At 31.2% G+C, this 23,567-nt stretch overlaps 1 protein-coding gene across 1 annotated transcript in view; it reads left to right on the forward strand.

The window, feature by feature from the left end:
• The first annotated feature begins 1,418 nt into the window (after window positions 1-1,418).
• The window catches only part of RagA-B (Ras-related GTP binding A/B), a 28,448-nt gene continuing 6,299 nt past the window's right edge, over window positions 1,419-23,567 (forward strand). Inside the window, exons 1-3 of the mRNA XM_067286476.1 lie at window positions 1,419-1,521; window positions 13,372-13,502; window positions 22,272-22,430. Of these exons, the coding sequence (XP_067142577.1) occupies window positions 13,452-13,502; window positions 22,272-22,430 (210 nt within the window). The 5' untranslated portion in view covers window positions 1,419-1,521; window positions 13,372-13,451. The remainder of the gene's footprint in view (window positions 1,522-13,371; window positions 13,503-22,271; window positions 22,431-23,567) is intronic.

A 23,567-nucleotide genomic window follows, 5' to 3' on the forward strand; every position in this document is an offset into this window, starting at 1 on the left:
ATGTTAAGACATTGCAAAACGAATGTATACGTTCGAAAATATTCAAAAATGCAAAGATCATTGCATATAAATAAATGAATACATAAAAAATACTAAATCAGTAAATACAAAGAAATATTAAAGTTAAATAAATATAAAATATCTTTAAATAACGAACTCCCATCTGTTAAATCAAATGATGTAAATAGTCCATTCTGTGGCTATTGCGAGGCTTTGCATTATTTATGTAGGCCTATAAGGTGCACAAAGAATGACCTCCACGCTGCTGACATAGAGTTTATGTCTTTATAGCTGATAGAATGTCCCTTGTATGTCACTATAAATATGAAAAGTTTCTGCATAGCAAATATGTTGTCAGTTTTCTATTTTTTTGGACAATTTGGACTTTGTCCCATTCAATACTCATAGAATCTTGATTAGAAATGGCATACACTGTTTAGAGTTGGATTTCCTAATGTCCTTGTGTTTTTTGGATGGATTTTGGAGATTTATCCGAGTGGCCTCGTGTGTGAATCTGCTGTCTTTTATGGGTATGTTGGGACCAGCACCATGGGAATCCTTATCATTTCTCATTAATCTATAACCTGTAGGGTTTCTTCTTTTGGTGATGCTGTGATTAATGGAGTTTCCTATCTCCTTAAAAATGTTCTGCAAGGGAGTGGTATAGTCCACAATAAGGCATCCAACTTGAAGAATTCCTCCTGGGATGTCCCTTTGCTTTATCTTGGAATGAATCAATGAAGGTTTTAATAATAGTCCTACATTGGTAACCAAATCTTGCATTGATGGAAATGATGAAATCCAATTCCTTGTTTCTATCCTGAGCATCCGTGTAGTGTGTATGCTCTCTTGATCAGCACTCAGAATACTCCTAGTCTATAGTTCAGAGAGTCATGGGAACTCCAAGGAATGAATAGAAGATTATAGGAAGGTTTCTTGTAAATGCTCGTGAATATACTGCCACTCCTGAATGTTATCATAATATGCAGAAAATGCACTTTCGTATCACTTCCCTGTTCCAATTCTAGCATGAGACCATATGGGTTGTTATTGATGTCATCTATAAAATTTTGGTTGATGGGATGCTTTTTTCAAATGATAAGAACATCATCTATGTATCTAGCATACAATTGAATGCTGGAAACGTACTTGGGCAGGATGGAAATGTTAGTAAATTTTTTGTTGTTTTCAAGGTTATTTTTGTGTGAATTTATTTATATTTGCAATATAGCTCTGATTTAATATTATACTATTTTTGTTCTTACTGTTTTATTATTATTTTTAATTTACAGAATCTAAATTTATTTTATAAGTTACCAATTTCAGATTTAAGTATTATAAAACAGTTATTCAATGCATTTCATTATACAGTATTATTTGAAAGTAAATTTTGCTAATATGCTAAAATTTTGATTTTTAGGTGCTTTTAATGGGGAAAAGTGGCTCAGGTAAAACAAGTATGCGGTCTATTATATTTGCAAATTATATTGCACGTGAATACTCGACGCCTCGGTGCTACAAGGTAAGTAGATTTTAAAATTAATTATTTTGAATTTAATTCATAATTTTTTACAGTTAATTTAACAAATACATTTAAACAAAAAATTCTATATATAATTATATAATATTATGTTAGTGCAAAAAATAATTGCAGATTTTGTCATTTTAAACTTCATTGCCTATTTTGCTTATTTTAGAATAAACATATTTAACTATGTTTATGTAATATATCATATTAAAGCATGATATTCACTCTAGTAATTTATACTAAAATGTTTTGTTTTCATTGTTTGCTCTTGTTTATTTTGGGCTGTCAAATTGAAGATGGAAAAAATCAAATTTGAACAATTTTATTGTGAGAGTTTAAAATGGGATGTAAAGCAGTGGAAACAGTTTACAATATCAATCAAGCATTTGATCAGAGACTATCAATGAATATATAGTTCAACATTGATTTCAAAAATTTTGCAATGACAATGAGAAAGATCACAGATATCTTTCTGTGATTGATGATAAGTAGTTGTGGGCCCTTATTGAAGTGTACTGATACAAAACAACTTGAGAAGTTGCAGAAGAACTGCATATTAACCATTTACCAGTAGTACAGCATTTGCACCAAATTGGAAGAAAAAGAAAGCTCAACAAATGTTGTATGAGCTGCATAAAAACCAGAAAATTCCCATTATAAAGTTTGCTCTTCACTTCTTTTGCACAGCAAAAACAATTCATTTCTTGATTTCATTATGACATGATGAAAAGTGGATTCTACACAGCAGTTGATGGCATTCTGCATAGTAGCTGGACTGAGATTTGGTGTCAACACATTTTCCCAAACCAAAGCTGCATCAAAAGAATGTTATTGTTACAGGTTATAATGGAATCTACAACTTGAATCCTGAAACCATCACAGCGGAGAATTACTGCCAGAAAATTAATATGCCACAAGAACTGCAATGTTTATGTCTAATATTGATCAGTCAAAAAGGACCAATTGGTCTCCATTAAAACACATGACTGTGTATCTTGTAAATGACTGCAGAAATTGAATGAACTGGGCTATGAAACTCTAACTCACCCAGATTACTCATCAGACCTTTCTCTGGCTGACTACCACTTTTTCAAGCATCTTGATAACTTCCTGTGAGAGGTTTTCAACAATAAAGCAGGAACTCAAAATACCTTCTAAAAAATTAATTGATATTATTGTTAATTGTCTACTTGGACTTTACTTATTAATAGGACTTTATACTGGTGTTTAAGGATTTTGTTCTTTCCTGAACTAACTCTCATTACTGTGCCAATCCTTAAACACCAGTATAAAGTCCTATTAATAAGTAAAGTCCAAGTAGACAATTAACAATAATATTAGAATTTAAGGACAGTAAGGCTTTTACAATTAATTAATTGATATTATAACTCCAGAATTCTGTGCTACTAAAATAAACAGACTTCTTCCTTATTAGCAAAAATGTATAGATTCTAATGGCTTTTACTTCAATTAATAAATTTTATTTTAAGCTGAGATATACTGCTTTAATGTTGGTTAAAAATAATAATTTTATTTCAATAGTTCAATGTTTTCTTCTTATTTTTTTGTACTTTTCAACATAGGAACTATTTGACATTGATGCACAGAACAATTTTTTTAAACACAATTTAGAGACTTTCTTAAAATGACATAAGGTTACCTTAATTTTTGCAAAATGCATTTTGGATATGAAATCCATCTACAGTTGATCAGTTGATTTTTTTTTTTTTTTTTTTTTGTGTAAAGTACTTTTAAGTTAAATAATACATTACATAAAAACCATGACATTTTATAGAAGTCACAATCTAAACTTGTTTTATACAAAAAAAATTTCATTTTAACCTCTGTATTATACCTGTAATGTGATTCACCATTGACTAATCTTGTTATTTGCATATTGATTACATATAGTTGCCAGGTCAATAGGATGGAGCTATAATAATTACTTTAAATATAAAGTTCTTCTTTACCTCAACACTGGAGTAAAATTCTCGCCTCCGTAATCTGTTACCGGTAACAGGTTACGGAAGTGAGAATAATTACTTTTACTGAATATGTAGGATTGATTTTTAAATTACCATAATTAAAGTAATAGAATTATACCAGCTTAATACCAACTGTAGAGCTCCTCTTGTAACATATCAATTACTCTATTGCCATCTGGCTTCTACTTTCTTTTTTAATATTTTGTCAAGATTTAATCTGCAATTATTTAATAAACATTTCATATATCTAATCATTCAACACACTATTATTATTATTTGTTAAGGATCTCTACTTACATTACTTTTTCTGCTGGTGTTCCTCCATTCACACAACATTACCATCAACCAATGCTTAAATTCACAACACTTTTACAATAGCATATTGCACGTTCGACACCACCTTTTTTATTATAAGAAGTTTTCCCAAACTTTTACACTAAACATAGTATTTTTATTTAAATTATTTGCTGGTTTAGTTATAAAGTAACTTTTTTTAAATTTTCAACAATAATTATTATTCTCATGACTTAAAATAGTTATCTTGCTTCTATCAATTTTACAATTATTATACAGTAATCATAAAAAGCTGATACTGGTCTTATAATATATTTTAGATCTGCTAGAAGTTCTTTAATCAAATTTTTACTTTGTTTCATTTCTTCAATATAAAAATTAGTATTGCAGCATGTGCAAAGTATTAAGTAAACTCTTCCCACAGAATTTCTACATATACAGCGGGTGATTGGTTAACGAACATAATCCGTTCCAAGACTGTGTTCGCTATCCAAATTGTTCATTAACCGATTATCAATTTACCATAGATTTTTATGGGAATTTGATTAATCTGTTCTGGAAACCCACAAACATAAAAAATTATATACTTTCTTACTACTTTTTTCATATGTAATAATAAAAATACATATATACACAGTCTTGCATTTTTATCAGTCATGTTGTTTTTCTGTTTGTTGGGTGTTAAAGAATATTTCCAATGTCAGTTGCTTTTCTCTCTTCTTCAGGATTTTTCAGAAGTAATTAATAACATTGTCGTTGTAGAGATCCCCAAGCCTATTAACCTCAACCTGGTTTGGATGCCATTCTAAGGCTCGTTGTTCTGACATCCTCCCACTTCTTCAAAAGATCTTTAATAGCAGATGTCGGCATTGATCCTCTTTTTCAGAAGAAAACATATCTCGCTGAGTTTCTTGGTATTCTTCATTTGAGAGTTCTTGGCATTCTTCTATCGTCAAATCAGTTTCAGGTTCCATTATGAGCTTGTCAATGTTATTTCTTGGATGTGATTTTTGTTACTCCTTTAGCTGCTTGAATCTTCTTGATTATACTATATCTTTCTTAAATAAGATTGAACTTCAGCCTACTGTAGACCTGTTCAAGCCATACTACCCAGCAACATCTGACATCTTCTGCCCACTTTCTATTTTTGCTATTATACTCTCACCTTTCAAAAATAAAAACCGACGCAAAACTTAACGAGTGTCTACCTGACAGTCTCTCAAATACTATAAAAGAATTGTTTCTGTCAGAAAAATAAAAGGCTGGTATTACAAGGAAGAGGTTCAAAGTTTGGAGGAATACTACCTGTGACCGCAGGGTCAGTACTTCCTTGGTACCTTGTCAGACTGACACCACTGTGTCTTTTCGGACAGACACAGAAACTGGATTGGCTGCAAATTTCGTTGCGCAAGTGGTCGCACTTGTAGGGTTTCGGATTTGGAATGGAGGCAGAAGGAGACTACCGGAAGAAGTACACTTCACAAATTAACATTTAACAAAAAATATCCATTTATTGATAGATATTATTTACATTTCAGAAGCTTAGCACAATGGCTAAAAAAAATTATTGTAGAGTGTTAGCACGATTGCTAAAAAGAGAGGGACAAACCCATCACGACCTTGATCGAGAGAACTCGCAGTAAGTTCGCGAGATGATAAATACCATAAAACACTTATAAGTCCTAGATGTATTGATGCACAAATCAATGGAAGGTTAGCAACTCAGTTCAGAGGGTAATCCCTTTTTTTGTCATCTTGGGCAGCGGTGAGTGATGATGGCTGGAACGGCGGGTCAGAACACACACTTTTGGAAAGGTTTGAAGACAACTGCTCCGAATTGTCATCACCCCCTCCTTTCTATTAGGGTGGGCTTCTTCTGGGTTTTTCCCATGACTTGGTTAAGATTTTTAGTATTTTGGGACCAATAGTCAAATGTTCACTCATTGGTTCCAGGTGACACATCAAATGTGTCACCCTTGAAAGGAAGCAAGTCTGTGGAACAGGTTTAATCATCTCTTAGATAATTTTTCTCTTAAAAAAATTTGTTTGAATAAATTTTTTTGTCAGGCTCGGGCTCACATATCAGATCAGTATATACTGGGTTGAGCATTGATGTTGACGTCACCCATGCTCTAAAAAATTTTGAATTGTTGCCTGAAGACAAGGGAAAACCAATCAGTATTCATTATTATATGTCGCTGCTTCCAGTGTTTGTTCTGTGAGGTGTTCGTTGTCTGAACATAAAAATCTGTCACAAAATTGTTCATTATCTGATTTGTTTGTAGTCCAAACTGTTCGTTAACTGATCACCCACTGAATTTCATTCTTTGTTTTTCCATGTGTCATTCTATTTTTTATTTTATAATGAATGAAATCTAAGATGATATATTTCTTTACCAATCTGTAATTTTTCATATACATCCTTAATACAAGATAATTTTATGTATTTAGTATCATCTATCTTTTCTATTTTTTTCTTTATTATTAATTTTCCTTTTTTTTTTTTTTTTTGTTTTCCATTTATTGTTTACATTCATTTTATGTACTGATTTATTTTGGATTGTTTTTGTTACATCTTGTTTTTTTCATTATTTTTTTAAACATGTTTTAAATATAAATATTTTCCTTTTTATAAATATTGGAACTCAGGGAAAAATTAATTACTTTTTGCATTACAAGGTTTTTCAAATTACAGGTAACCCCCATATAACACGGGAGTTATGTTCCAAAAAATTGCCATGTTATACAAAACAAAGAACTAGTACAAAAAGGGGGGTTAGGTTCCAAAAATTAAAAAACATGCTATTATATTTTCATAATTAAGATACATATCTTTATTAAAATTATCTTAAGAAGTGATACATATTAATATAAATGAAATGTTTTCTTCATCATCACTAAGCACTATTAATCGAGGGTGTTTTCTTTTTGGCAAGATATCCTTATCCTCTGAGCATTTTTCTGTATTATCTTCAGATCCATGCTCTATCTTTTGTACAGTACTTGTAAAGGTGTGAATTGTCTCAACAGTCGGAGGCGCAGTTCAATGTCTAAAAATTGGTGACGGAATAAAGCTGGTATGGAATAAGGGAAAAACATCTGGCAACACCAAAAGCAGAAGCATTGAGATCTGGCAACACTGAAACAAGTTTTGAGAAGGACCACGTGTATCGACAGAAGGCAGGAAAATCTGATAGTACCTACGCGCTCGAATGAAAAATGTCAAATCGAGGTATCTTTTGCACTTAAAAGCTTTATCACATTTATTGTACGGGAATTTCCCTAATTTAAAATTAGATAAAGTTTGCTTTTAATAGTTTTTATTACATTTCATGTTGTATGAGGATTTTACCCAATTCTTGAACCATGTAAAAGTGAATCCATGCTATGAAAGCACCGTGTTATACGGGGATGTTCCCAATTCTTGAACTGTGTTAGAGTGAATCTGTCTTATACGGGGGTTACCTGTACTATATTCTAAGCTATTTTTTTCTTTTGTTTTAACACATAGATACAGCAATTTCTGATCATTTTCTACTTCATTGCCAAATTAATTCCGCACAAAAGTTGTTTACAATTTCCATGATATTATATATTTATATTTGTTTGTTATACCATAAATTATATCATCTACATAATGCATATACAGTAGACCCCCCCCCATAACATGGTAGATACGTTCCGTGTTATATGAATTCCATGTTGTACGAGTCACTTAAATTCATGAGCCAATCACAGCCTGGCACATGTGCAGTTTAGGGGCTACGGCTGTTTGAAAGGTTTTCTTCCATAAAATTAACCGATTCTAGACTAATTTGACTCAACATTTCCAAATCACAGTATAATTTTTTTGGGAATAATCCATATAAACTATGCTATAAACAAAAAATTGTAGGATTACTTATCAAGTGTGCACCGTTCGACGACGCCCTTGCTTAAGCTTGTTTTCATCATGGAGTGGCTCATTGAATGGCAGGCACGTGTTTCCTGATAAGTTATTTTTCTGTGAAAAATTTGCTGAACTTTGAAGACATCATTAATAAAAATATAATTTTTATGGCTGTTAAATAATAAATGGTTTTTAGTAGATCCACTGCTTGTTTAAACTCAGCGGTTTGTGCAATGTCCGCTATTGGTCCAGATTCGACCAATCCTGTCATGACACGAATCGGTGATGACGTTTTACCGTGTTATACGAGTCTCTTTCAGCGTGTTATATGAACACGATCACAATTTTTTCGCCATGTTATAGGGGGTCTACTGTACTTAATTATTTTGGTGAATTCTGCTATTAATATTTCTTCATCTATAGTTACTGTTACTAACTCTTTTTTAAACCAGTTATTGTTTGCATAATTATTTCTGTTTGTGTAAAAAGTTTTCATTAGATTTAAAGTAATTGCTATGGTGTGCCAGATCTATGAGGGGGAGTCAAAAAGTAAGTTGCAATTGTCAAGAAATTTTTGTTGATAAACAGTATTTGTATGAGATCTTCTGGCAACTTTGGTAATACTTCCAGCTACAAGGCACAGCAGATTTTCGACTTGGCTGTAGAGGTTAATCAGTTTTCAGTCATGAAAGATGTGTCATTTGGATGTAGTGTCCAAATTAAAAGTTTGTGAAGAAACTCATTTCTTATGGGCAAAAAAGTATAACCCCACTGAAATTCAATGCCAGCTGAGGGAAGTGTGTGGTGAGAAAGCTTTTGCATGAAAATGCCATACCTCATTCAGCAGGCATCACAAAGGTCTTATTGGAAAATTTCAGATGGGCTGTATGGGAACATCCTACCTACAGTCCAGCCTTGCACCTTGTGATTTCGATGTGTTTGACCCCATGGAAAAAGAACCTTTCAAATTGCTGATATGACTCCTATGAAGACATTACAGATGGGACATGCGAATTGTTATTACCTGTTGGATGGGAATACTTCCAAGAAGGAATAGAAAAACTCTTGCCATACTACAATAAATGTTTAAATAAGCTTGGTGATTATGTTGAAAATTAGCACTTTGATTGTACAGTACATTCATACAAATAAAAAAATTTTTGACCTGTATATTTCATATTTTTATATTTGGTACAACTTACTTTTCGACTCACCCTCGTACTAAATCTAAAATCCATTCTTCAATTTCAAATTTTTTGAAATGCACTCATCAGTAATCTAACCAATGGTTGGGTATGTATTAATGTCCAACTTGCCATTCTACAATTTTTATTAATTTTGACTTATTTTAACTTAAGTATAAACTCATCTGTGTTTTTAATAGAATGTGTTGAATTTTCATATCATACTAATTTATATTTTAAAAATAATTTGAAATTATATACTATAGTGAACCTAAAGAAAAAATGAGAAATTTCAGATTCAAAATGCATTTTGTGAAAATGAAGGTGCCTTTTAGTATCATTTCAAGAGAGTGTTTAAATTGTTCTAAAAAATTGCTTCAAGAGTCAACATAAAATAGTTTCTCTGTTGGAAAGCAAAAGAAATTATTTATTGTGACATCATCACAGTGCTGGGCTGCAAGTTTTCATCATATTTTTTAATTTATTTTGAAATATATGCTCTCCACCTCATATTAGTAGTGACTTGTCCTATACATCATACTCTTCCTTTAACAATAGTCATCTACGTAACACCTTTCGGGGGGAAATTTTTGAATTGAAATAACATGACTTCTGGTTTGCGTGAGAAGTTCTTATACAGTTAATCTCCTGCCTCTATGGTTTCCATATCTGTTCTTGGATTTCATCTGTCTAACTCCGTTGTCAAGATTAAGGAAAGACAGGTGGGAACAGGACAACAGTGGAAATTTATAGGTCTATGGTTTTTTTCAAATTGCAGCCAAATTAAGAATAAAATGTTTAACTATTGAGATAAATTGTGGAAAACAGTGGGAATACTCTGCAGAGCAATAGGATATTAAACTATTACAGCAAGAACAATCATTTGGACAAACAAATCATTGTCATTAAATGTAAAGCAAGCTTTTTTTTTTAATGTTCAATTATGGAAAGATTTCAGAAGATAAGCCAGCAGAATATCATGAATATTTTGTTAATAGTTTAAAGATGAGAACTACAAACTGAAAATGAAGGAAAGATTGAAACTTTATTATTGTATTTCTGGAGTTCCAGTTGTCATCTGAATGCACATTGTTTCACAAACAAACAATTTCTAGCAAAGATAAAATTTCTCTAATTATGTATTTTAGCTGTTGAAATGTATCTAGAGATTGACACAGCAATATGAATTTTACAGGAGTGGTGCATAATGATATATTGAGCTGCTGTTTGCCACACTGAAGTACTTATTGTATAATTCCAGATTGGTATGCCCATTTCATGATTCAACAATATAAAGAAAATCTGTTTTAACATGTAGAACAAACTGTATCTGAATGAAATGTTTTGTTAGAAAAGTGGAAAATTTACCAGAAGCTTCCTGTTAACGAGTTGACTGCCAGCTATAATATAACTTGTAGTTTGCGTTATTGTCTAAGACGCCAACAATGAGTTATATCGTAGTTTGTTTCCTTGCCATATTTGTGCAGCTATGATGAAATATGTAGTATATCAGTGTAAATATGAATAGATAGCCTTGGGCAAGAACAAAAAATCAAGGTTGGCTTACAAGAACAGAACATTTATTTAAAAAAAACAATAAAAATATTCTTTTGATTTTGAGTAAACTTTTTATGATTATAAAAAGTTTATTCAAAATCAAAAGCAAAGGAATGTTTTTATTGTTTGTGATAATTTTTAAAACAATCTTCCACGCAAAGGGCTGGCTTCTCTGGACATATTGGACAGAAATAACACATTTCTCAGCATTTTTTAGCTTTGGTACAAATTTGACATGGCTTTGTTGGATGCTGTTTTTTTTCATAGGTGAGATACTCTGTAAATAATGAAGCTCTTGCAATCTAATTTTTTTTGAAACTGGTTGAATCTCTTCTCCAATCAATGCCTCGACGAATGCTTCTCTAAACTTTATAAGTTTTACTTGGGCATGGGACACTGTAATATCTCTGCTTTCATTGTCCTCTCTTCAAGCACCAGCTGTAAAGTGATCTTTGCTTTGTATATCCTCAGATAATCTCACATACAATATGTTTTGTAAAGTCTAGGAAGTGGCCCTCACCTCAAAGAAAGAAAAATTAAGAAGATTAAAAAAGTTCTAGAAGTTTGAAAGAACAAGGAAAATTGTAAGGAGGACAAAAGTTTACAATATGGCATACAGCCACACAAGTTTTAATCTTGTGAGTTTAAAAGTATGTATGGTATATTACAAAAATAAAAAAAATTTTTGGTATAAATTAACAGTGCATATTATACTTATGAAAGTTTGAGATACATCACAAGTGCACCTCAAATATACTATGAAGAATGTATAGTAGTATAGTTGAGCTATATTACAGGGCTGAAGAGAGGTGGAAAGTGTGGTAACCATCACAATTTGAAGTGGTTTATGATGGTCCCCACAGGACTTCATTTAAACAAGATCTTGCTCTCAATTTGTTGAGACTGGAAGAGTGTTGTTCTACAAGTTGCCTTCATAGAACAGAACAATTAATTCAGATGTGTACTGTGCTAGCTGGATAAATTGAATGCAGCTATCCATGAGAAGCATTCATAATTGATACATTGCAAGTGTGTTATCTTCCATCACAACATCTTCATTCATCTTTGCAAATACAGTGGTGCCTCGTATAACGTACGCCTCGAATAACGGACGCTGCGAACAACGGACTTTCTGTTTGGCCGTTACGTGACTCGAGCAACGGACTGGCTGCGAATAACGGACTTTTCGGCATAATTGGTGACTGCTCCATGGGTGCGTTCTTTAATAGCAGTCGCTCTGCGTCTCTGCTACTACGGGAGTGCGCTGCTGTTTGTAGGCATTTAGGAACGACGGTGAAAGAAAGATGGCAGCGCTTGCACTATCGATAGTATCGTGATGGAGGAATCTATAATTCTAAAATATGAGCTTTTAAAAGCAAAAGAAGAGTCCCAATTGTAAAATTTAACCATAAAATGGATTATTTGTCGAAAGAACATTCAAAACAGCCATGAAAAAAATTTGAATGTCGGCTACCATTCGAAAAAAATTCGTAAAGACACATCACCGCGTGCGCTAACTCGCGCTTTCACAATTTCTAAATTTTCATTCATAAAACCACATAATGGACCTGGAAACAAAACTATCTGAGCCATGGAAGACGCCATGTAGCTTTCCACTGTAAACTACTGCTACAAGCGGCTGTTTTTGCCGTTCGACAATGCCCACTTCCAGCGGAATTTAGGAACACGTTCTGCAGGAATTTTTAAACGGATGTTGCTCGCGCAGAGTTACGCTAAGGAATAAAAGAACGCACCCCATGTTCATTTTTTTAAAATGATATAGTACGGTTATTTTATGCTGCGGAACGAATTAGATGTTTTAGCATGTATATCTATGGGAAAATGCGTTTCGTATAACGGACGTTTCACTTAACGGACGTGCACCTGGAACGGATTAAGTACGTTATATGAGGCACCACTGTACATCAAAAATTATTGGAGTTGGCCTGGGAGGTCTTGTCTCATCTTCCATATTCACTAGATATGGCATCCTCTGCTTACTATCTGCTTTGCGCTCTTCAGAATTCCTTAAATGGACAGCACTTTTTCTAAGGAAGGCATCAAAGGTACTTCAAACAGTTTTTTTGCCATGAAAGACAGGATGTTCTTCGAGCAAAAAATTATGAAGCTGTCCAAAAGATGGCAAAAGATTACAAATGAAAACAACCTATAAATTATTGAATGAAGTTACTGCTTTCTCTGAAAAAATTGTCTTTCAAATGTTAAAAAACTGTACACGCTTATTGACCAATCCTGTTTTAACTTTTATTAAATAAATTTAAATATTACAAAAAGTTACTTGCCCAATCATGTTAATTTTGCAACTCTTACTATTTATAAAATAAAATAATGGGTGGCCTTCTTCCAGAAGTTGAATGTTTGAATTCTCAAGTTCTTAATAAACTAATGTCCTAATCATCATTTATCAGAGTATTCTTAATGTACAGTACAAACACTATGCAAAGTATAATAATTTTTATAATTTAAAAATAATTTCTAAAAGTCAACAATTAAAGCCAAACAACCACAGGATTATATCAAGCTACTTTTCCACAGTTACATTTAATTAATTCAGAATATTATAAATTATTTAATAAATATTAATTTAATTATAATTACTAAATTTAATAAGAGATGGTGCCTCTTGTGACAAATTATTTAGTAATTAATTCAACAATTTACTTACTAAATCCATTAGAGTACAAAGTATTTTTCTTATTTTTTTTATAAATTGTTGCTAATTGTTGAAACTTTTAATTCAAAGACAAGTTCAATGTTTTGAACAATCTATCTTCTAGCAATGTTTTTCCATGTTAATTTCAGATTAAACATATCATAATATTTCAGAAAAATTTTTCATTTTCTACTTTTACAGTGTGTAAATTGCATTTATTTTTTTTAATTATATTAAATAATTTTACATTCTATTTGTAGTTGATGTCGAGCATTCGCACGTTCGTTTTCTTGGAAATCTTGTTTTAAATCTTTGGGATTGCGGGGGCCAAGAAGCGTTTATGGAAAATTACTTTGCAAGTCAACGAGATAGCATATTTAGAAATGTTGAGGTATGATTTTTAAAGTATAAAATGGTTTTAAATTTAAACATCTGAATTTTGTTTTTATAAAAGTTGTTATTTTTGTTTTTGTTTTAATTTTATAAATAATAATTTTAATCAGCATTGCGCTTATTACATTTTCTTAATGACTTACTCATTCATCAATGTGCAAATGAGTAATTGAGTTGTAAAAACTGAAAATTTTGATTTTTTTTTTTGATATTTTACATACAGTTATAATTCTTAACTAACTCTTTAAAATATAAATACAGTAGAGCATCAATTATCCGATTCCCAATTAACCGTGGCACTACAATATTTGGCTGTCTTGGCTACTTTAATATTATTTTTGTTAAATTTTTACGTGTTTAAGCTGGTTCGACCATGAAAGGGAGGCCAGTATTTAAACCAGGCTTAATTTTCTATTTTTTCTTTATTTCTGTATTTATTTTGTGCAAAATAAAGAAATAATTTAACAATGATTATTATTTTAAAAAAAAAAATTGTTAGGTTTAACATTGATGAAAATTCAACGCGAAGTAGGTTAATAGCAATATACTAATATGCTTATTACATGGGATATACTAATACACTATACTAATACTTTTCGGTTATCCGACCAACCTCAGTCCCCAATTGAGTCAGATAATCAATGCTCTACTGTAATAAAATTCACAGTATGTTAATTATCTCATATCTGCAAAGTAATGATTACATACACCAGTATAAAGATAATCAGTTCAGAAACTGTTCGATGGTTTTAACTTACTTAGGATAAACACTTTTAATAAAACATTCTATTATTTTCAATGTATGCAAAAATGTCTGTCAGGGAAGGATTTGAGAACATACAAAATCTTTAGAATAGTTTCAATTTAAATTCTCACAAACCAATTAAAAATTAATATAATAATCAATTAGGAATATACAAATATACACAACAATCAAACCCGATATTAAGCAAACAAACACCCACAACTGTCATAAATGATAGGGTTAAAATTTGGATATAATGATTATAAATTAGAAATGAATTTGGCACTAGAGTGTGGCATTAATCTAAATTAATTAATTAAATATTATAATTATTAAATTTAATACGAGATAGCACCTAATGCCACAACCAATTAGGAACTTTTTTTAATAAAAATAATAAATGCATAACTTGGTGTGAAAATTTATCTCATTTGATTATCTTAAAGTTAAAAACAATCCACTAAGCAAAACATTAATTATAAACAAAATGTACTAACATTATTGCACTTAGTGATAATTTTCAAAAATAAGTGCAAATGTTATCAGTCCACATCTAAGAGCTTCTTCAGGCAGATTTTTGAAAAAAGATTCTTTCTAGTATTAGTGATGTTCTATTTGGTTCCGATGTATTCAATTTTCGAACATTTCATTTTATGAATTTTTAAATGTGTGTGCATGCGTCATTTATTATAGCATCAGGTCGTACATAGCTTACCATGCCTTTGAGATTTGTTTTTCATCTTTAAAATCGATAGAAAGTCCTTGCGGTCAGCTTTAAAGATCTCCAATGCCTCTAAATCCCTAAGTTAGTTTATATGGTGGGTTTGTCGTATTAGGGTAAATTGTGTTGTAGTTCCAGTTAAATCCTGTTCTCACTGGCATATATAACAAAGGCGGTGGTTTTTTCTTTTCTATATACACTTTGTGTTTTGGGAGGCATTGTTTGAGAGATCTTCTTGTAGACCTGATGTATACAAGGTCTCTATTAAACCTGTTATCTTTGAGTGGAATTTTATATACCTCCAGTGTTCTTTCATTGTCTGCTTGATCCTTCTCATTCTTAATCATTTTGAATGTATCAGGTTTATGTCTGTAAGCAATTTTTGTATATGTTTCAATTTCCCAATATAGAGAATTTATATGGTGCTCATAGGTTATAATAATACAGTAGGGAGATGCATCTTGCTGGGGAATTTCTCTTATTGGAATTCTATTCAGTTCATCTTTGAGTTGGTTTCTCTACTTGTTTGCCATTTTATATATTAAGCCTTTATTATAGCCATGCATTTCAGCAATTTCTGCTATTTTTTATTTCTTTCTGCTTGTTTTGCTCTTTGTTACGATGTGTGTGGGTCCTTCTAATTGCTCTAATGGCTGCTATTCTGTAGTTGTATGGGTCATTAGAATCAGCTGGGATGTATATTGGAATAGAGCTCGGTTTGCAGTATATTTTAGTAGTATTATATCCACTATCATTAAAGGTGATATTAATGTTTAAAAAATGAGCTTCCTTCTTAGTCATTTGTTCCAACTCAATTGTAAGACCATATGGATTGTTATTCACACAGTGTATAAATTCATTGATGTTTGGTTTTATTCTCCAGATGATGCATACATCATCAATGTATTTTTTATATATTTCAATATTGGAAAGATATTTGGGAATGATCTTTGCTTGTAAGAGAGAGACTACAATTTCAGTCAAGTCACCTGATAGTGGGCTACTCATAGGTACTCCTCTTTTTTGAAGGAACATTTTTCCATCCAATTGTAAGCAGGAAGTGTAACATGGCATATGAGATAGTTCTAGTATTTGTTTATGGTCCATACAGTTTGCCACCTTTGTCATAAGCCAATCCTGTAAAGTGCAAAAACAGGGCTCCAGTTTAATTGATGGAAATAGAGCCTTAAAGTTTAAAACAGTGATCCAGAAGTCTTCAGATGGTGAACAGTCCCGTATAGCCTCAATTTTTTGCATTGATTTGGTAACTGTAAAATAATAGCCTTCTAGGCACATAGCCAGGAGCTCGTGGATCTTTTGCTCAATTTTTCTGGTGGGTGTATTGGTTTTGTCTAGGATAGGTCTCAATTTCATTCCCTGTTTATGTGTTTTTGCATAAGCAAACACACATAAACAGCTGAGAACTGCTGGTGAGGCTACTGTCGCATCATCCAGCTTCAACTCTTTTGCTAGATGGGTATATTTGAATATGCAATAAAATATACCACAAACCAAGCTCTATTCCAATATACTTTGCAGCTGATTCTAATGACCCATACAATTACAGAATAGTGGCCATTAAAGCACATATTAGAAGGCCCCACACACATTGTAACAAAGAGCAAGCCAAATGGAAGGAAATAAAGACTAGTAGAGATTATACATATATTGTCCCTCAACCAACCTTAAGACGTATGTTGTGCAACGATAGAGATTTTCTCACGTTAAATGAGAAATCGGGAGTTTACGAAATCTTACTAAAGCACACATTATCAGGGGAGGAAATTACTTATATAGGAGCAACCACAAGAATGCTACACACCCGCATTCTTGAACACCAAGATGATATCAAAAACAATATACATATATATATTTATTTATTTATTTATCAATGCTTTGTTTCTTGGATGGCTTTTATAGTCGAGATTGCTGAACGCATGGCTATAGTAAAGGCTTAATATTTAAAATGGCAAACAAGTAGAGAAACCAACTCAATGATGAACTGTATAGAACTCCAATAAGAGAAATTCTTCAGCAAGATGCATCTCCCTACTGTATTATTATAACCTATGAGCACCATATAAATTCTCTATATTGGGAAATTGAAACATATACAAAAATTGCTTACAGACATAAACCTGATACATTCAAAATGATTAAGAATGAGAAGGATCAAGCAGACAATGAAAGAACACTGGGATGTATGTAAAATTCCATTCAAAGATAACAGGTTTAATAGAGACCTTACATATGTCGGGTTTACAGAAAGATCTAAGCAAAGCCTCCCTAAACACAAAGCGAATATAGAAAAGAAGAAACAAAACCATTGCCTTTGCTAAAAGAATGGGATTAAACTGGAACTACAACAGTTACCCTGGATACCCTAAACTGGATACCCTAATATGACAAACCCACTAGATAAACCAACTTAGGGATTTGGAGGCATTGGAGATTTTTAAAGCAGACCGCCAGGGTTTTCGATTAGTTTTAAGGACACAAAAAAATTCAAAGGCATGGTAAACTATGTACAACCCGAAGTTATAACAAGTGATGCATGCACACACATTTAAAAATTCATAAAAAGAAAAGTTTAAAAACTGAATACATTGGAGCCAATATCTAATCTGGATCATCACTAATACCAGAGATTTTTTTTTTTTTCAAAAATCTGCCTGAAGAAGGTCCTAGACATGGACTGAACACATTACTGATAATTTCAAAAATAAGTGCAAAACACAGTAAGTTAGTACATTTGTTTATTTTAAAGCTGATTATATGAAACAGAATATTCATACAGGTAAACTACATGATACCATAATAAGCTCATATAAAACCAAACAAATACTAATTTCTCAATTAACATATTTCTCAAATTAGTATGGTTTATAAAATCAGGTAAATAATCAGGTAAAATCAGGTATAAAAATTTCAAATAACACAGGTAAAAATTCAATTAATATAGTGTTATTTTTTAGGTTAAATTTATATTTTCAAGCTATCAGCACACATTCAGTGAATAATTTTACTGAAAATACATACAAAACAAATAGGATTTCTATCTAACTAAATTTATGGTCAATTTTTGTAAATTAACTGCAGAAAAACTTGAATGCTGTGAATAGATGGTTTAACCATAGTTTGTGAAATTATCATTATATTAATATTTTATGATAAATAAGTTAATATTTATAACTTATTAACTTAACTAAAATCTAGATATAAGGCTCTTAATTCTAGATTTTTTTTTCATTAAGTAAGGGGGTGCCATGATTTGAAAAAAGCAAATTTTTTTCTGCATTTACTTTACATTACTGACTTGCCAACTCTAACATTATTTTAGATGAGAATTTTAAATTATTATCTAAAGTAATGTTAGAGTTGGCATCTAAATAACAATGTTGTTTCTGACTTGGATATTGAATGTAGCATGCAAATTCAATGAAATATAGAGAAGATGAAAGAAAGAAGGGGAAAAGGCAGTTCAAACTATGCTTTCTAAATATTTCTGAAAAGATAAATAATTGTATACAGTATAAGTCTTTATTTGCTGTTTAATTAACCATGTTTTCAATTATACACAGTGAAATCTATATATATAAACAAATGTATGTTTTCTGTCCTTCATGCATTACTACACCATTTATCCAATTGCCATGAAACTATGGGAAGTTGTTTAATACACTCCCGTGAAGGTTTGTGGCATATGTGAAGACCACCATTTCCTCCCTTCCAAAAATATCTTTATATATGGATTGAGGCTTTTATGTCCAACAGATGGCGCTAACTCCGATGACCTAAGTTTGCTTTTCTGTGAGAATGGACTAAAGCAGATCATTTTCTATCTATCTATATAAATAAAATATAACGTTCGTTTGTTCCTACCGATTCCTTTGAAATTTTGACACAACGTTGCATTCGAATACGCACGTGTTTTTATATAATATACATGTCGAAATTCCCCCCACTGGGGGAGATGGACAGGATTACCATGAAGAACTTGGCTTCTATTATACTATTTTAGATGCATTTTTGATTGCGTTTTGATAGGGTACGTCAAGCGAATGTACTGTACACTAAAAAGGAATTTTTTGAAATTCCCCCCACGGGAAGTGTTATACATTTATAGTAGATACATTTTGAGCCACAACAACACGTGGCCGGGTCAGCTAGTATTAAATAAAAACAATTCAAATTCAGAAACTGATAAATTTGAATTCATACATTTTGAGCATGCTCATCTGCCTGGGCAATGTTATGAACCATCCCTTTGTCCACTTTTTACAGTGTCCTCTGAATGCTTCTAGCTTCCATGGTGTAAGCAATATCCATACTAATAATAATACTATAAAGATAGTACACTGCTTTATATAATTTATTTTGTTTAATATAGTTTAACTTAAAAATTATACAGACATATACATCAAAATGTACAGAAGCTTCCCTCTTTATGAACAATTTGATCATATGTCTAAAATTTAAATTTATTGCAAATTCTGAAGTTTTCTTCCTTCTCATGAGGTGGCATTAAAGTCGATCTTTGGCCAATAATAAATAAATACAGTCAAACCTGTTTTTGTGCAGTCTTTTTCTGTGCGATTTTTATTTGTGCGACTTGTTTTGTGCGATTTTTTTTTTGTGCGGTATATGAAAATTTCAATCAGATTGGAACATAATTGACTCCTGTAAAATTTTTTAAAACTCTATTGGATGTTTTCTATGACATCAGCAGGTTTTTTCATTTTTTATTCAGTAAAATTTTTTTCTCATACGTGTTTTTTTTCGGACCCCTCTCATTTTAATAGCATAAAAATCATAAATATTATGTTATATTTGAACAGATGCAGTAAGTTAGCTCCCCTCCAGCTTTAGACTGCAGGTGTGAAATTTCACACCTTGTTAAATGAAATAACATTTCCTGCAGCTATATTTATCAAATAAAATCATTTTTTAAGGATTATTTTTAACTTATTAATGTTAGATTAGTATATAAGTGGAAATAATTAATTAATATAAAAAATAAAATTCTTAGAGGATTTTTTTCCCATTAGGGATGGCAGAAAAAGGCCCAAGGAGTTAAAAAAGCAATTCCTAGTTATTTCGTATGGTTTTGAGTTATTTTCTACGTGAGACTTTTTTTATGCGGTCCTTATTCATCGCATAAAAAAAATATTTTTTTAATTGTGTTGCGAAAATTATTTTTTATAGCCACTGTTGAAGTTTTGTGCGATTTTTTTTTTTTTTTTTTTTTTTATGCATTTTCTTTTATGCGGTCCCTATCCACCGCATAAAAACAGGTTTGACTGTAATATGGATTTATTTCTATTGCATATTGTTATTTTTCATTGTCAAATGAATTCTAACATTTCATTGTTTCTTGTGAGGTGATGTCAAAGTTGGTAATGTTGGAGTAATGACATTTTTGCTATTGTTTGCAATTTTTATAAACTTTTACAATTAGTGCTTCAAAAATGCATTCAAATGTAATAGTAAATCTAGCAGTGGAGTAATTGCAAGAAGTGTCACTCTACCATGGAAATTAAACTTGACATTATAAAACTAAGGTAAAAAAACCTGCTACTAAACAGTAGTGAGCAGGTAAATGAGTATAATGTATTTTATTAAGTACATTGTGAAGGATCAAACACTAACACAATAAGTAGTTATTCTGTGTACAAATGTACTTTCTGGGTTAGTTTTCAACTTATGACAGAACCTCAAGAACCTAATATATTCATAAGTAGGAGAACACCTGTTTGTTTATATAAAGTTCAGTATTATGCATGATTTCAAGCATTCACAAGACAGTTTAGAACTGCTCTCTCATGAATATAAGAGGAATACTGTACATTAAATAATTTTTTAAGTTTGCATACAATATTTTCTAACCTCTATAATTATATTAAGAAAGCTACTAATGTTATTTATTTTACAGTTGTATGTATAATAATTAGTTATTTATTGTTAATGTTATACTAATATTTATTCTAATAGGAGAGAAAAATATCACAAAGGCATTAAATATGTATAAACACTGATATATTTGCTAGCACTTTTGACTTGCAATAAGACATCGTCCTCAGGCAGACAATTCAAATAAACTTTTGTTCGAAAAAACGTTTATTTGAAATCGTCTGCCTGAGGATTATGATGTCTTATCGCACACCGAAAGTACTAGCAAATATATCAGTGTTTATACATATTTAACATCTTTGTGCTATTTTTCTCTCCTGTTAACCTAAGATCAGTGTGACATCCACCCTCACTTGAATTAACTTATTCTAATAGCTTAGCTTGTTGTTTGGTTTATGTTTTTATAAATTAAATAAAATTTTTACTTTATATATTTGATACATTTTTGTATAGCTTGTAGCTGGAAAATTTGTCAAATATAAATACATAAAATAAAAAGATTGATAATGATTTCATCCCAACTTACCTAATTATGATTTGATCCTTTATTCAGACTGGAAATGTCAATGTAGTTCTATTGACATTTTTCTTGACTAGATTCCTTTCTCTCCTGCATTAATATATGTTTATTGTAATAATTCTGCTACGATGACTGCATAATGTAAACCAGGGTTTCCCAACAGTCTGATATTGACCCTCTAGGGATCAATGAAAGTTCGAAAGGAGCAAATTACAGTAAATACATATTGTATATGCATGTATAATATTGTTTAATGGTTTAGTAATTATAATCATAGTAAATATTTTTAAGAATTTTTAAATCATTTTTAAAATTTTACAAATACAAAAAAGTAGTGAGGTTGAGGCCGAAGTTTTAAACACGAAAACGTGTACATTGGACGTTTAGCACCGCTTTCCTGTAAGCCTAGAAGTTTGACAATGGCGTTTGGAATATCGAGCATGATTTCACTGACTCCAAACACCATTGTCAAACTTCTAGGCTTACAGGAAAGCGGCGCTGAACATTCGACGTACACGTTTTCATGTTTAAAACTTTGGCCTCAACCTCTCTAATGTATTAAAAGAATAAATTATATATATAATTATTTAAGGGGATCAATGGAAAAATTTTTTGAAAGGGGTCAATACACAAAAAAAGGTTGGGAATCCCTGGTGTAAACCTATATCTTATAAAATGATTTTTACTTTGATTTTTTCTATGATACTGAACAATTATTATTAATAATATAATCTTAAAATCATAAATATTCTTCAAACATTTAATATTAAAATATACTGCATTTATAATTGATATTTTTAATATGCATTTTAGTTATAAAGTAAGCATTTTAGAAAATTCAAATATTAATTATAATTTTAAAATTTTATAGGTTCTCATTTACGTTTTTGATGTTGAATCACGTGAGTTAGAAAAAGACATGCACTATTATCAGTCATGTTTAGAGGCTATTCTTCAAAACTCTCCTGAAGCAAAAGTATTTTGTTTAGTACATAAAATGGATTTAGTTCAAGAAGATCAAAGGGAATTGGTAAGCTGCAATATTTTTATACAGACGTTTGTTAATCTTATTAGAGCAGAGTAGTTTTAGATTATTGAAAATGCCTGATTACTGGACATTTTTTTATTATTTTTGCAAAATTTAGTAAGTTATATGTTGTTTGAACATTTTAGATATTACTATATATTTTGTATCTGTACATTGCATGTACAGATACAAAATATATAGCAATCTTTGACCTGACAAATAAGATATTGTTCAAAATAAGTTATTGTCATAATCACATCGCTCATGATTTTACAGTCAAACTTCCATTGTTTTAGCAAACTACAATGTTGCACCTCCACCTTTTGTTTCAGTTTATGTCCAGGATCTTTAGCATGCTGTCTTCAAACAAATTCAGATTCTCAGAATACTGGCATGCCAGATTATTACTGGCTATTTCTCAGAATGTTGGATTAACAAATTATACTGTACTTTTTATTTAATAAATAACATGAATATAAGATACTATTTGAACTAAGATTATTTGAATCTAGAGTTATAAATGAAACATTTAGAAATAGAGTATGAATGTTTATATTAAAATAATTAGGAATTAAAACACAAACATTATTTGTAAATAAATAATTCTCATAACTTAAAAGAAATTTCTTTGTTTTTGTGTATTTATGTATATAAAATAATTAGCTTAAAATTGTCATGATCTTTCTCCTGTCACAAAAAAATAAACAGCAGCAATGGGAATCAATGGATTGTCACAAAATATTTTTTATGAATAGTCTATTTTGGGAATGAACAGATAAAGTCTGTGATGTGAGTGAGTAAAGCAAGAAGTTGGGCTGCCTATAGCAGCAGGAAAAAAATAGAAACAGTGACACTAGGACTTGAATCATCACAAAAGTTTTGAACAAGTGAGTGAAGTGAGGAGTTAGCTGAGAGAGGGAGTGAAGTGAGTGGATGTTGGGTTGAGCAAAGCAAGTAGAGGTAGGCTGTTAGGCTGAAAGTAGAGCAAACTGAGTTGGATTGTGTTGCTTACCTCACAGGAGGTTGAGCAAAGGCAGTGAAGTGAGAGGGGTTGGACTAAGCAGGTTAATGTATCATGGGTTTGAAGTCATTGTGAAATTTTTGTTATGAATAGTTTACATTGGAAAAGAGTAGACAAAG

This window comes from Centruroides vittatus, unplaced genomic scaffold (assembly GCF_030686945.1).
Source record: "Centruroides vittatus isolate TY-2023 unplaced genomic scaffold, ASM3068694v2 scaffold_3315, whole genome shotgun sequence".
NCBI classification, from domain to species: domain Eukaryota; kingdom Metazoa; phylum Arthropoda; class Arachnida; order Scorpiones; family Buthidae; genus Centruroides; species Centruroides vittatus.